Source organism: Pteropus alecto, unplaced genomic scaffold (genome assembly GCF_000325575.1).
Source record: "Pteropus alecto unplaced genomic scaffold, ASM32557v1 scaffold45, whole genome shotgun sequence".
Taxonomy (NCBI): domain Eukaryota; kingdom Metazoa; phylum Chordata; class Mammalia; order Chiroptera; family Pteropodidae; genus Pteropus; species Pteropus alecto.
Window position 1 is genome coordinate 28,463,568 of NW_006442491.1, and position 13,579 is coordinate 28,477,146.

General features: G+C 53.3%; 1 protein-coding gene and 1 pseudogene across 9 annotated transcripts in view; both read right to left on the reverse strand.

Moving 5' to 3' along the window:
* Positions 1 to 13,579, reverse strand: part of ADA (adenosine deaminase) — a 26,352-nt gene extending 12,773 nt beyond the window's left edge. For 5 of the 9 annotated variants that reach the window (XR_003043121.1, XM_025039848.1, XM_025039846.1 and 2 more), the window contains exons 1-2: positions 13,474 to 13,579; positions 3,519 to 3,580 (exon numbers count right to left, since the gene is read on the reverse strand). Coding sequence is in view for 7 of the 9 variants with exons in the window: in XM_025039848.1 (XP_024895616.1) it covers positions 3,519 to 3,558 (40 nt within the window). In the remaining 2 variants the exon portion in view is untranslated. Of the gene's footprint in view, positions 1 to 3,518; positions 3,581 to 10,993; positions 11,088 to 13,473 lie in introns of all 9 variants that reach the window. The other 4 variants (XM_025039849.1, XM_025039844.1, XM_015597081.2 and 1 more) reach the window with 2 other exon arrangements.
* On the reverse strand, positions 7,342 to 7,458 carry LOC112471298 (annotated as a pseudogene).

Below are 13,579 nucleotides of genomic sequence, written 5' to 3' on the forward strand. Positions count from 1 at the left end.
ATACGCCCTCTTCCCTCTCTGGTGGCCCCGGGTCCCTGTGAGTGCCCAGTGGGTATCACCAAGGGTCACCCTGGTGCCCACCACCAGTCTGCCAGTCAGCCCAGCGTGATCCCCATTCCTGCAAGACACAGTGGGGGGGTGAGGGGGGCGGGCAGGTGAACCTCTGGTGCTGTCCTGGCAGTGAGGTCGGGTGCTCGCTGAGCCTTCCACTGCGGGCCAGCCTCCCCAAAGTCGCCCTCGCGAAGCCACCCCCAGTGACCACGTCCTCTGCAGAGCCTGTACTTTGGGTGTCTTTCTGGGCACCAGCGGATGGAAGGCAGAGGAAGTGATGCTAAGGTTCTGGCTCCCATGTTAGCGAACACAGTGGCCACATCTGCCTTGGGCCCACTGGGCCTGCTACTCCTGATTCTCCCAGTGGTGTCCCTCTAGCTCGTGTGACCCCACGGCTTCCTGGTGGAGGTCCTCCTCCTCCTCCATCTCTTTCAGATCTCCTTCCATGGATTTCAACTCACCATCCAGAGGCCGACCCTCCACATCTGCACACCACCATCTGAGGGTGTATGACGTGCTGGGCACTGGATGAATAGCAGCAACCAAAACAGACCCATGTGTCCAACCACCCCTGGAAGCCAGGCATCTCAGGCCACCTTTCCCCTCCCCTTCCTGGTATGGCTCCTCCAAATATGGCTCCTCCATCTACCCAGCTGCCCAAACCAAAGATGGGAGCCTCCTCCCACTAACGCTGTCTCCCTTGTCCCCTTCCTGCCATGGTGGGCAATGTACCTATAAGAAGCCTGACCACAGAGAGCCAGTGAGGAGGATAAGCTCAGGTTCATACCCCTCCTGTGTCTGCCAGCTCCCGGGCAGGGGGCATCCCCTCTGAGGACCCCCACGTCCTTGTCAGTAAAACTCAGGATATTTTCTCTGCAGGGTACAGAGAGGGACACGTGAGACTATTTATACATCCTCGAAAAGAGAGCAGATGCTGAAGCCAGATGGCCTGGGTTTGAATCCCGGCTCTGTTATGAAGGCTACGTGACCTTGGGCAAGTTACCCACCCTCTCTGTTTACTAGGTCAGACGTGTTTAAGAAACACCCAGAGTGGCCTAAGTAAGAAGCAGAAGAAGAGGTCAGAACTTCCACAGGCTTTTAGAACTTGAAGGGCCATATGCGAACTTTGGCTTTGACCCTGAGCAAGGTGGGAGGGACTGTGGGAGGGTTTGAGCAGAGGAGTGAGCCAATCAGATAATCGTTGTAAGATAATTCTTCCGACGGCAGTAGTGGAGGGTCAGTAGACAGGGGAGGCCAGAGAGGACACTTGGAGACCAGTCAGGAAGCCATCGCAATAGTCCAAGTGGTGGCTCAGAGCAGGGTGGTGACAGGGAGAGAACAGCCAGATTCAGAATGTGTCTCGGAGAAAAAGCTGACAGGGTCTTGAAGGAGACTGAGAAAGAGCCAGGAGAAGCCCCTGGAGAGGGCGGAATCACAGGAGCTGAAGGAAGAAGAAACAGGAGGAAACAGAATCAGCGGAGGCCCACGTCAGGGAGGCAGAACAGGGCCACTGGCTTGGCCTGAGGCTCGGCTCACAGGCCAGATGCTGCCCTCGCAGGCCTGGCCCACCCCCTCCAGGAAGTCCTCCAGGGCTCTCCATATCTGAGTCTCCGCTGATCTAGAGATCAAACTCCAGCTGGCACCCCCGCCCCATCCTCCAGGGCCAAGAGTGTTCAGAGACACCAGACATGGGAAACTGAAAATCTGAACAGCTCCCCCACCCACGGTTCCTTTCCCGCCACCCCACCCCCACAGTCTTGCCACCTGGCTGCGCTAATGAGTGCTCTATGATCCCTTAATGAGCACCCGGATGAGATCCCATCTTGGCACCCATAACCCGCTCTCGGCCTCGTCAGGGCCCTGCAGCGATGGCTGGTACTCGACATGGGCAAAGGACAGGCAGAGATAAGCCAGGCGGGCTTTCCCCGACTTAGCCTGAGCCACTGGTTATGTTAATGACATTGTCATCATTAAGTGACATTCCTGGAGCACTCGCTGTGCTCAGCGCTGAGCTAAGCTCAGTGATTCATCTAAACCTCTAGTGGTGGGATAATGGTCACACCCTCCTCACGAGACAAGACACTTGACCTATCAGGACTCCGTTTCTTCACCACAATATGGGGCCAGTAACGGGACCTACTTTACCGGTCATGAGGATTAAGCTCACCCCGGTGTGGCACTTGAAGCAGAGTTGCGCACAAAGTAACTGCTCACACACTTATATAGTTAAATAACAGTTAAATCAACAGCCGCCTCCCAGAGCAAGCTCACTGGAAGGGAGACGAGATGGCGGAAAGTGTTCTTTTGCCAGAACTTTCTCCGGGAGTTGGAAGAGGTGCTCCCGAGAGTCGGGGGCAAATCCAAGGAGCGCCAGTTCTCCACGGACCGGGCGTCTGCGTAACTGAGAGGATTCTGGTTTACGGGGCAGCATGTTCAAATTCAGGTCCAGAGCTGAACCTCTCAAGGCAATGAGGGAGACACAGAGTCCTTCCAGCTCCAAACAGAATAGGTGTTGGGCGAGCTATAAAGAACTCAGGCTGCCGAGGGGCGGGGTGGCAGGAGGGGCCGCCATCTCCCAGGTCAGCTCTAGACAAAGGCCCTATTCTTCCCCTAAACCTGCAGAGGCCAAAGATAAATTGTAAGGAGGAAACGGGGTGTCTGGATTTGAATCTGGAGCCACTGGCCTTCAAAGTCCCTGTTCTTAAGTGTTGGACGCAACAGAGGGGCCACAATGAGCCAGTGAGGGGAGGGAAGGGCAGACCTTCCTCACGGGGGGGCCACTAGGGACCCTTCAACCCACCAGCACCCACGAGAGCTGAGGCAGGATCTGTGTTCTCACTTGGAAGATGCAGGGTTGGGCCCAGAGAGGAGAGCAACTTCTGCACATCTTCTAGCAGGTTACCATGGTGATGTGGAACAGCTCTGGGCGTCAGACGGCCCCACCTTGGGCAACGCCTTCACTTCTGTGAGCCTGTTCTCTCCTCAGCGAGCTGGGGATAGCAATACCCTCCTCCTCCAAGTGCAGAGGGATTAAATTCTGACTCAAGGAACAGGCTCAGCGCAGCCCAGCCCTAGGAGATGCTCGACAAATGGTACCGGCATCCTGTGTGGGTGGGTCACCTGCCACAGGTTCTCAGCCAAAAAACAGGACTGGTTTTGTGTGTGCTTGTCTGGCGTGGGTGTCTGTGCGTGTGTGTGTCTGTCTGTAAGGTGAGGCAAGCTTCCCTCTGTCTCACCTGGCAGCAGGAAGCCAAGAGTCGGAGGCGCAGAAGACATGGGCTGTGGGTCTCCAGCTCGGAGCTGAGGCCTCCATGTTTCCACAGACTCCTTCTTCTGCCCAGGGTATGACTCAATTCCACAGAGATACGGGAAGAAGCAGCAACCCTAGAATTCTCTAGAAGCCTCTGGGTCAAACTGTGGACCCTACCCAAATCCTAGGGAGTAAGGCCTCTTATTAGTGAACTTACCTGCCGTAATATAAGATGGTTTCAGGCTTGATGGCTCCATCTAAGTGAACGTGTAATTCTACCTGCAAGGGGCAAAGGGAAGAGAGGGTGCACACACCCATGAATGCCTGGAAGAACTTTCAGAGTTCATATTAATATTAACCATAATAACCATTAATCAGCACTTAGCAGATACCACATACACGTTATTAAACTCTACGCACATTATCTTGTTTAATCTTCATCTGCGGGGTAGGTTTAATTGCTTTTCTACCTCTTTCACAGTTGAGAATGCTGAGGTTCAGAGAGGTTAAATAACTTGTCCAAGGCCACACAGCAAGCCAGTAATGGAAGTAGGATCCCAATCCAGTACCTTTGGTTTTAATCACAGGTGGTAAGTGGCAGAACTGGAATTCTAATCTGAGCCCAATCCTAAACCTGGTGCTCCTGAACGGGAGGCCAGCCATGGTCCCATGGGAGCTCCCGAGCCCCAGCCACCACACTAGGCCATCCTGCTCTCAGCCAACTCAATAAATGAAATCCAGCTTTAACACAAAGGGTTGACCACGGACTTCCTGGACTAGTGATTCAGTCAATATATTTTGAAAATCAGGCTCCATTTTCAAAAGTGGGAGTGACTCTTCAGCAAAGCTCATCAGGAATTGATATTAGGCAACACAAGATCTTTTCAGTACTCTAGAAAGGACACTAGATACTTAGCCGTCTGGATGACCATCTCCTACACGCTCAGCCCCACGAACAGCACTCTGCACACAAAGCCAAGAGTTGAAGGACAGGGAGGGGCTCGGGAAATAGCAGCCAGGCTGGACTCCCAGCTCTGCCCCTGCTCTGCCTGTGTGACAGACGCTCAATCTCTCTGAGCCTGTTTCCTCGACTGAGAAACAGTGGACGTTACTGTCTCCCTGTCCAAGAACAATTGTCGGGATTCACGAAGACACTGTAGGTGGACACGTGTGGCCCATGGGACATGGCCCCACCTCTCGACCAGGGTGTTTTCCATGAGCTGTTGAGAGAAGCACAGCAGGCAGAGGGAGACAGTGGGACGGGGCCCTTGCCATCTGCTTGTTCCAGGTCACAGAGGAAACTCTTCCTGGGCTTGTTCCAGGTCCAGAGGAAACTCTTCCTTTTCAGGGGGAGATCCTGAAAACTCTCGACTGACATTCCACTGGGGTGGGGCCTCCTCTGGAACTTAAGAGACCTGGACAAGAAAGTGGCTGCCCTGGCTGGGGAGGGAGCCAAGGGCATCACGGATACCCACATGAGCCGCCTCCTGCACAGGGAACCCAGCCCAGACCCGGGGAGGCCAGCGGGGACAGATCTGCCAAGTCCTCCTATCAGCAGGACATCCAAGTCGTCAGAAGTCATCTGGCCGGCAAAGGACCAAGCAGCACTCACACCCAGACTCGGAGTCAACTGAGCTGTTGGATTCCCTAACAAAATGAGCTCAATGCCCCGCTCGGCCAAATGTTTATTGCGTTCTCGAAAAATGCTCAACATCGGAAACACTGACACTTCCTGTCCAGGGACCTGCCAACCAGCTGCGTGACCTCAGACAGGGGCCTCACATCTAAGCCTCTGTTTCCTTATCTTTAATTACCTCCATAGCTGTGGTGAGGATCCAGCCAGAGAGGCAGGGCTGACTTGTGGTTAGAGCCGGAATCTCAGCTCCTCTACTCCCTCTCTGGGTGACCTGAGGAAAGTTACTTCACTTTCCGAGCCTCGGTGTCCCCCCCTCTATCCAACGGGGAGGATAACAAGCCCTCCTCTTAGGCTTTGCCATGTCAATGCATGCGATGTGCTTAGACCAGCTCTTAAAAGCAAACACTCAGTAAGCATCAACAAGAGTCCTTCGTTCAACAGGTGGTCAAGGCCCTGCTGGGGATGGAGAGCTAAGGTCAAGGAACAGAGGCCTGCTCCTGTGACACTTACATTCCAGGAAGAGCAAGAGATAGGAAGCTTCGCATCGATAAACGTACAATCGAAGCCATGACAACTCCTTGGAAAGCACACACGCAGTCTTACGAAAGAGGTAACAAAAGAAAGAACCTCACCCAGCGAGGCCAGCAATGGCTCCCTGGAGAAAGCAGAGCTTGAGCTAAGAGCTGGAGGATGAAGAACCAAGTAGGCAAAGGCAGGGGTGAGGCGGAAGGCTGGAAGAGCATTCCGGGCAGAGGGAACAGCACATGCAAAGGCTGTGCAGAGAGAGAGCGTGGTGGGTGAGAGGAAGTGGAACACGGGTGTGAATGAGGGAGGGGCGGTGGGACTGGAGAGGCCGCAGACACACACACGAGCAGCAGCAGCAATGTGACCACAGAGCGGGGGAAGGGGGCAGATGGGACCACAAGCCAAGGAACCTCTGGAGCCACTGGAAGACGGCAATGAATAGATTTTCCCCTAGAGCCCTCGAAGGGTGTATCATCCTGCTGACACCCTGATTTTGGACTCCATGTCAGTGAGAAAATTAATTTCTGTGGTTTTAAGGTACCCGTTATATGGTATTTGTTACAGCAACCACAAGAAACTAATACAGTTGGGTCCTGCCGGTGGCCGAGGAACCAGGAGAGCAGAACTATGTCCCTGGGGCTAAGGGAACGGGGCTCCTGGAGGAGCGGTCCTCAGCTCTGGCTGCCTCTTGAGAGCAACTAGGAAGCTCTGGAAAGTTATCAATGCCCAGGCCAATGAAATCACAAATCACAATCCTTGGGGGTGGGCCTGGCTTTTTTTTTTTTTTTCAATGCGAGGCCAAGATCAAGAACCACTGTCCAGAGGAACCAATCCAGAGGCCTAAGAGGACAGAATCCACACTGGAATAAGGTAAGAAGGCAAGGTAAGAAAATGGAGAACGTTTAGACCATCTTTTCAAGAATTTACCCCTGAAGGGGAAGAAAGAGCTTGGGAGGGGCTAGAGGTCGACGTGGGATAAGGGAAGTGCATTTCTTTTTAGGGTGGGCATGACCTGCGCATGTGTAAACGGTGATGGAGAAGACCGAAGTTCAGAGAGATGTCGCATGGGGTTGCTGAGACGGGAGGAGGGGTGAGAAAGTCAAAACCAGGCTTGGCCGTGGCGCCTCTGATGGGAAATTGGCCGTAAATCTGGCAGGTTGTCCCTCGTTGCTGTGTGCCCCGTTGTGGGTGGGGGGGCCGGTGTGGCTACTTCTGGTCAAGCACTTAAAACGCCAATGCAAGACTCCCTGGAGCCCTCTTCTCATTCTGGCATAGCAACTAGCAATGTTCAGGATGATCACCACCCACCTGCCCGGGTCCCTGCATGACTGTGATGAGCAGACTGACAGATGCATAGTGCGAGCAGGAATAACGGACATCTCTGCCGCTTGAGGCCCCTTAGACCTGAGGACGTTAGTTACTGCAGCACATCGTAGCCCATCCTGCCTGACATACCTTTCTGAACTCGTTACAAATTATGACAGAAAAATGAGCCAGGTACATGACAAAGAAAAACATAGGAAGCGGGGAGGCACAACTTAGAAAAAGTGTAGAAAAGATCATTTTGAGGTAAGGGGGCAAATAAAGGAGTTAGAGAGAAGGAAGGAGAGAAATGGTTCTAGGCAGAGGGAACAGCACGGGCTAAGTGTCTGCATCAGCAATCGGTCAGGGAATTGGCGAGAATGAGGTTGGTGGAGAGAGATGAGGCCGCAGAGAAAGTGCTCACAGGTCAGGGTTAAGGGGATCTACTGAGGAGCTTTAAATAGTGGAGTCACTTTTTTTTTTTTCTTTTTTTTTAGGAGAGGCAACCCTTGGTTGACCTCACAGATTGCAAGGACCTTGTTAGCTTACGATCCCTTATTTTTTTTTTTATTTGTTACGCCTACAGCACCTGGTCTTCCTAGGTGGTCTCCCATCCAAGTACTAACCGGGCCAACCCTGCTTAGCTTCCGAGATCAGACGGGATCGGGCAGGGCGGCAATGGCCGGCCGTAGACAGGAATCACTTTTCAAAAGCTTTTTCCGCTGCTGTGTGGGGAGCAGGTTGGAGAGAGCCAGAACAGAAGACAGCGCTGACGCAGGCATCCAGAGGGGGGACGAGCGTAACCGGGGTGGGGGTGGGGGACACGCCCACCTCATCAGAGAGCAGGCAGGTGCTCGGTGAGCACGAGCTGCCTAGTGCAGCAGAGCGTGGAGGGAAGGTCTCGGAGTCAGGCAGCAGGCAAGAGGCCCCTGGGGAGAGACAAAGCAGAACCCACCAGGTCCCACTCTCCTCCTCCAGGCTTCCTGGGAAGTTGCCCTGACACATTTCCAGGGAGGAGTAGAGATAGAAGCCACCCCCACAGGCAGCTCAAACTCAGGCAGGCCTCCAAATGACCTTTCTGGAAAACTGTGACTATCTGTGGAAAAGTTTGTCAGCCTGCCCTTGATGACGATGGGTGCAAGCTTGGAGACCAGGGTGGGGACCTTGCTCTGCTGGCCCCATTCAGATAAAAGGAGGAGCAGTGGCTTCTAACTACCATGTTCTAGACCATCTACATGCATTACCTTATTTCATCCTAACCACCAGTAAGGTAGGAACTTCACTCTCATTTTACAGATGGGGAAACTGAAGCTCAAAGAAGCATTTAAGGGCACAGAGTCAGTCAGTGATAGAGTCAGGATTTGAACCCACATCTCAGTTTTGACTCCTACTATATGTACTTTCTCTGCAGGCCTAGCTTCAGATATAAATAATACAGAAGTATTAACAGCAGTTGCTTACTATTATCAGACCCTTCTTTCATGTAATCTTAATCCTAATCAAGGTACACATTAGCCCCATGTTGCGGATGGGGAAATGGACCTGCCAAGCTGAACTCACAGCGTGTCGGTGACCTGCTCAGGGTTACACAGACTCATAGTGGCAGAGCTGGGCTGGAACTCAAGTGTCTCCAACTCTGAGCCCAAGTCCTGCCCACAGGCCACACCACCTCCCTGACAGGCCTCCTGACCTCTGTGGAAGCAGCTTATGCCCCATGCCCTGCATTTGCTCTCCGTGTGGCTGATTTACAATCAGAACTGCAGGAAATCCTCCCACATCTGAATAGGAAGCATCCCCAGTTACCAAGAAATATTTACTAAACGCCCATGAGGTGCTGGGCACAGTGGGAACATGGGGAAACACACTGAGTCTTTGTTCTCAGGAGATGTCAGCCAGACAGGTGAGGTCCAGGGAGGCACATTCACTTGCCCAAGGTCACCCATCCTCTTTCGGGGTCTATCCCAGACTACTTCTCCCCAGGGCTCCCCATGCCCTCCAAACACATCACTGTTGTTTCCATCCCACTGACTTTGAAATTCACTATGTCTATCTCCTCTATTATTAGTTTCTTAAAAGCAGGGACTTCATGTGATCATGCTGAACCCTCAGGCCCTAGAACAGGGCCTGGCACAGCAAAAAGTGTTCCTCCTCTCCCTGTCCTAGGTCAGCAGTGCTGTGTCCTCTCTCTGCCTCAAGGAAGGGGCTGACCTACCCCTGTGGGCTCGGCCCAGAACCCAGACAAGGCAGAGTGTCCGGGGTTGCCTGACCAGCCCCTGGAACCTGGGCACTGCAGTTGGAACCTGGATGACCCACGGTACAAACTGAGGGGCAGACGTCCCCCCATTCTTAGCCCTGCTCTTACCGATGAGCTGGGAAGTGCTAGGGGGCAGTGCCGCCATGGCCTCTCATCTGACTTTTGGGGTGAGGTCGGGAGACAGACCAACCCTGGGGCTGACAAATTGTTTCAGCCACACCTCCTCCGGGAAGTCCCCCGGGCTCAGCCCCATCTTGGCTCCAGAAGCTCTGAGGTACAGAAGGGGCAGAGCAGTTCCTCAGAGCTTTCTGCTGACTTGGGACCTGACTGAGCTCTGTTGCTGCTGTGAGCTTCCCCAGAGCTTTCATGGAAGTCAAGGTGTGTCTTCAGCCAGGGGGACATGGGATGAGAGCCTCAGAACTCAGGACAGTTATCCCCATTTTATAGGTGAGAAGACCGAGGCTCAGAGAGATTAAAGAACGTGCCTTACATCACAGACTGAGTGCCACAGCCAGGATGCTGTTTGACCCATGAACCACAATCAGAAGTCATAACCACAATAGACCCACTTCATCCTGCCTATCGGTGCTAAGTCAGTGCTGGTAAAATCTGAGTAGAATCATCAATAACCATGAGGAGGATGATCGATAACAGCCAGCATTGGTGGGCCCCCCATCTCAGCTAGGCCTGTACTTGGTGTTTTATGCAGGGTGGATACACATATGATCCCCATTTTACAGATGGGCAAACTGAGGCACAGAGAAGAAACTCACTTGGGCTCCTGAAAATAAGTAGGGATCAGCACTCAGATCCAGCTGGCCTGGCCCCAGCTGGTGCCCAAGTTTAAACTCCTTGTCTCTCTCTGTGGTCACAGGACACGAGTCTGTTTCCTCCTCTACTTTCCTGTTCTGGGCCTTAGAACCCTAACGGGTGAGGTGAGCCTGCCCCCAACACACTGGGTAAATATAGATTTGAAACTCACTCTGGCCCCCGGCCTACTCTTCTCTCCTGTCCAAAGCAAGGCCGTAGGCCTGCCCTTCCCTGCTACAGGGGACACTCCTTAGGGCAACTGGGCTCCTTCCGACCCAGACCAAGCCCACCCGAGGTCAGATATGGAATCAGGAGGCTGGCTGGTGTCCCCTGCTTTGCTGTGTGACCAGACACTTCCTCTCTCCGGGCTTCCACGAAACCCAGTCTCTGTTCCCTTCCCTCCCAACTGCCACACGAGTTGTAACGGTAAAGCGGCTCTTCCCAGGGGCATTTTTATTTTAACAGGTGGCTCTGGTAACTGCAAAAGCACAGACAGTCCAAAGCAGTACTGGCGACGGGCTTTGTGGCAGGAAGATGACCGGCAAGAGACAGGGCAGGCGGAGAGGCTTCCTAGAGTCCATTGCAGCCCCCACTGCAGTCCCGGGGAGGAAATGAAGACCCCAGGGCCTGCCGCTTGTCAGCCCGCACCAATCAGTACATCGAATTCCCCCCAGATCATGCTAACACCATGATCTTCGGGTTATCAGCTCATTTTACACAGAAGGAAGCTGGAGTTCAGGAAGCTGTCCACCTGAGCTCTTAAACCTGCTAAGGAGCAAGACAGGAGTTCCACTCCAATCTATCTGAAGTTCAAGGCTGCCCTGATTCTAACTTCTGCCCCACAAAGTGGGAATGGCAAGCTAGCCAAGCAGGTAACTGCATCCATGTCAGTTTCAGGTAGATCTGGGTTCAAGTCTAACTCTGCTGCTTCCTGGCTGTGTGACTTTGGCAAGTTCCTTCCCCTCTCTGAGCCCGTTTCCTCATATGTAAATGAAGAGACTAGGATCTAACCACAGAGGGCTGTCCCGAGCATTAAATGAGTGAATACATGCAAAGCAGTTGGAACGATGCCTAATTCAGAGTAAATATTCAAATATGAGAAAGATTTAGTCCCAATTCTCCTCGGCATCAGAAAGAGGCAGTTTAGAAACCATGCAGTTCCAACCTGGGCCAGCTCAGTCGCCAGTCTACAGCCTGGAGGCTGATTTTGAGTAGCCTTGAGCAAGTCACTTCACCTCTCCAGGCCTCAGTTTCCTCATCTATAAATAAGGAAAACATCTGCCTTGTCAAATTGTCCAGAGAATTCTGTGCGATAAATCATGGAAGGCACCAGATACCCACAAACATTCAAATGACAGCCGTTATTATGATAACAGGCATGTGATCAGCATTGCCCTCCCTGACAAAGAACTTCCGAGTGCCCCAAGCATTCGTGGGGATGAGGTAATCAAACCAGGTGGGCAGCTGTTTTAAGGCCTTGCCATTCAAAGTGTGGTTTGTGTTTTTAGCAGCATTAGGGTCACCTGGGAACCGATCAGAAGTGTAGCATCTCAGCCCCCACCCTAGACCTCCGATTCAGTCTGAAAATGAACAGAAGTCAGGTGATTTGAGGACACTGTGTATACTTGAAGTTTGGAAAACACTGCCCTGTTCTACCTTCTAAAAGCTGGCCAAGTACTGGGTCTCACCTGAGGCAGGTAGGAGAAGCCAGAAAGGCCTGCACTTGAGGCACTGGCACCTCCACCCCCACAGGCCTCTGCAGAGGTAGTTCCGGAAAGCTAGTTAGGGGCACAGGAATTTGAAGTCAGTCCCTGCTGGGCTCAAACTCCAGCTGGGCTACCTCCTTGCTGTGTGATCTTCCTAGCCTGCTTCATCCCTGTGCCTCTGTTTCTCCATTTGTAAAACAGAATGACACCAGCTACCTCAGAGTCACTATTATCAATTAATGCGGGTAATGTGTTCAAAATGGTGCCTGGCACAGAGCAATAATTCAACTCAATAACCACCAGCTACTCAGCTACTAATACTAGTGATTATTATCCGCCACACCATGGGAAGGCGGGGAGCTGGTTCTGGGTTACAGTGGCTCTGAGACTCATGCTCCTTCTGGCTTCCCCTGCTCAGGCACATTCCCTCCTCACGGAAACATAAAATTTATCACACCTCATGTACATAGTGACACTACGTTCACCTTCAAACATCCCTTGTTAACCTCCAGACACCCCGCAAGCAGGTGAAACCCATTTCCCAGGTGTAGAAATGGAGGCCCAGAGAGGGGAAATGACCTGACAGCTTGAATCAGAGGGTTGGGCGAGGCTAAAAATTGGTGATAACAGTAACAGTCCCTGCCTCACGGGGTTGTAAAAGTGTTACAAGGATTGAATTGGAGCATAAAGCAAGTTCTATAGAAATGTTACCTTTTATTCATCTCCATACTCCCACTTCACTCCCAATCAAGGTGTTTTGTCTGTTGCCTTGGGATTCATGACAGGGTACGGTGGTTCCCCAGCCCAAGAGCAGAGGGAAGCCAAAAACAGTTTTTAAAAAAAAAAAAAAAAAGGCCTTCAGAGGAAAAGCTGATGGGGCACAGGCATCCTGACAAGGTGTGGAGGAGGAGGCCTGGGGTGGGGAGGAGGGCTGCCCCAGCTCTCCCACATCTGGCAGGAAGTAGCTGAGCATTTAGCCCTGTGGTGGCTGCATCAGCAGTGGGGGAGGCTAGGCCTTATCCCCCGGGGGTCTCCCCTTCCTTTCTCTCTCCTCACACACACCCCAACATTCGCGACTTCCGCTGTCATCACTCACACCTGTTTCTCAGATGGGTAAGTTGAAGCAGACTGAGGCTCACTCCTTCCCCTGACCACCCCCAGCAGTCTCAAATGCTCCTAGCAGATGCATTCCGCTAGGCAGCCATCTGGGTTGCTCCCTGGATGGAATCTCAGTGCTCTGAAGCCCAACAAGGGGGCCTGAACTCTGCCTGACACCACAGTTCCCAGGACACCACAGCCGGTGGGAGGAGGGACAAGAGAGTATCCCTTGGGGCAAGTGAACCTTACCAGGGTCCAAGACCTATGGTTCACCCAAACCCTCTGCTCCTGGTGGCGGGACGGGGGTAGGGGGGCGCTGGGGGCGCTGCTCCCCCCTCCTCCCTTCTCTGGCATGGCTTGAGGTTCTGCATCCACAAACCTAGGCTCCTAGGCACTGACAAAACCATCAGTGTTAGAGTTTAAAGCTGTTTACTTTCACGGAGCGCTCAGTCCCACTAGATATGAGTGAAGATCCAGGACCCCACATTACAGCTGAAGTTCAGAGAGGTCAAGCCCGCTGCCTAAGGTCACACAGCCGCTCAGCGCCCGTGATGCTAGGATGCCCACCTGACAGACGCTGAAACCGAGACGAGGGGAGCCAAGTCAGAGGCAGGGGCCAGCGAGGGGTGCCTCTGGGTTCGAGACCCTCTCTCCCTCGCTGTCTTCTCATTAAACAGCCCAGAGGCAGAAGAGGGTCTGAGCTGAGGGGGGAAGGCGCCTGCAGGGGTTCCATTCGCTTCCGCGGCGTGGATGCCTCTAAGCCCTCCGGCCAGACAAGGAACCGGAACCCGGAGCCGGACCCGGAGCCGGAGCCCGCGCCCCCACCCGCGCCCGCGCTCACTTTGGGCTTGTCGAAGGCGGGCGTCTGGGTCATGGTGCCAGCGTGCGTCCTGGCGCTGCTCCCTCCGCTGAAGGCCGGTGGTCTCCGTGGGATCCGCGGCGGGTGC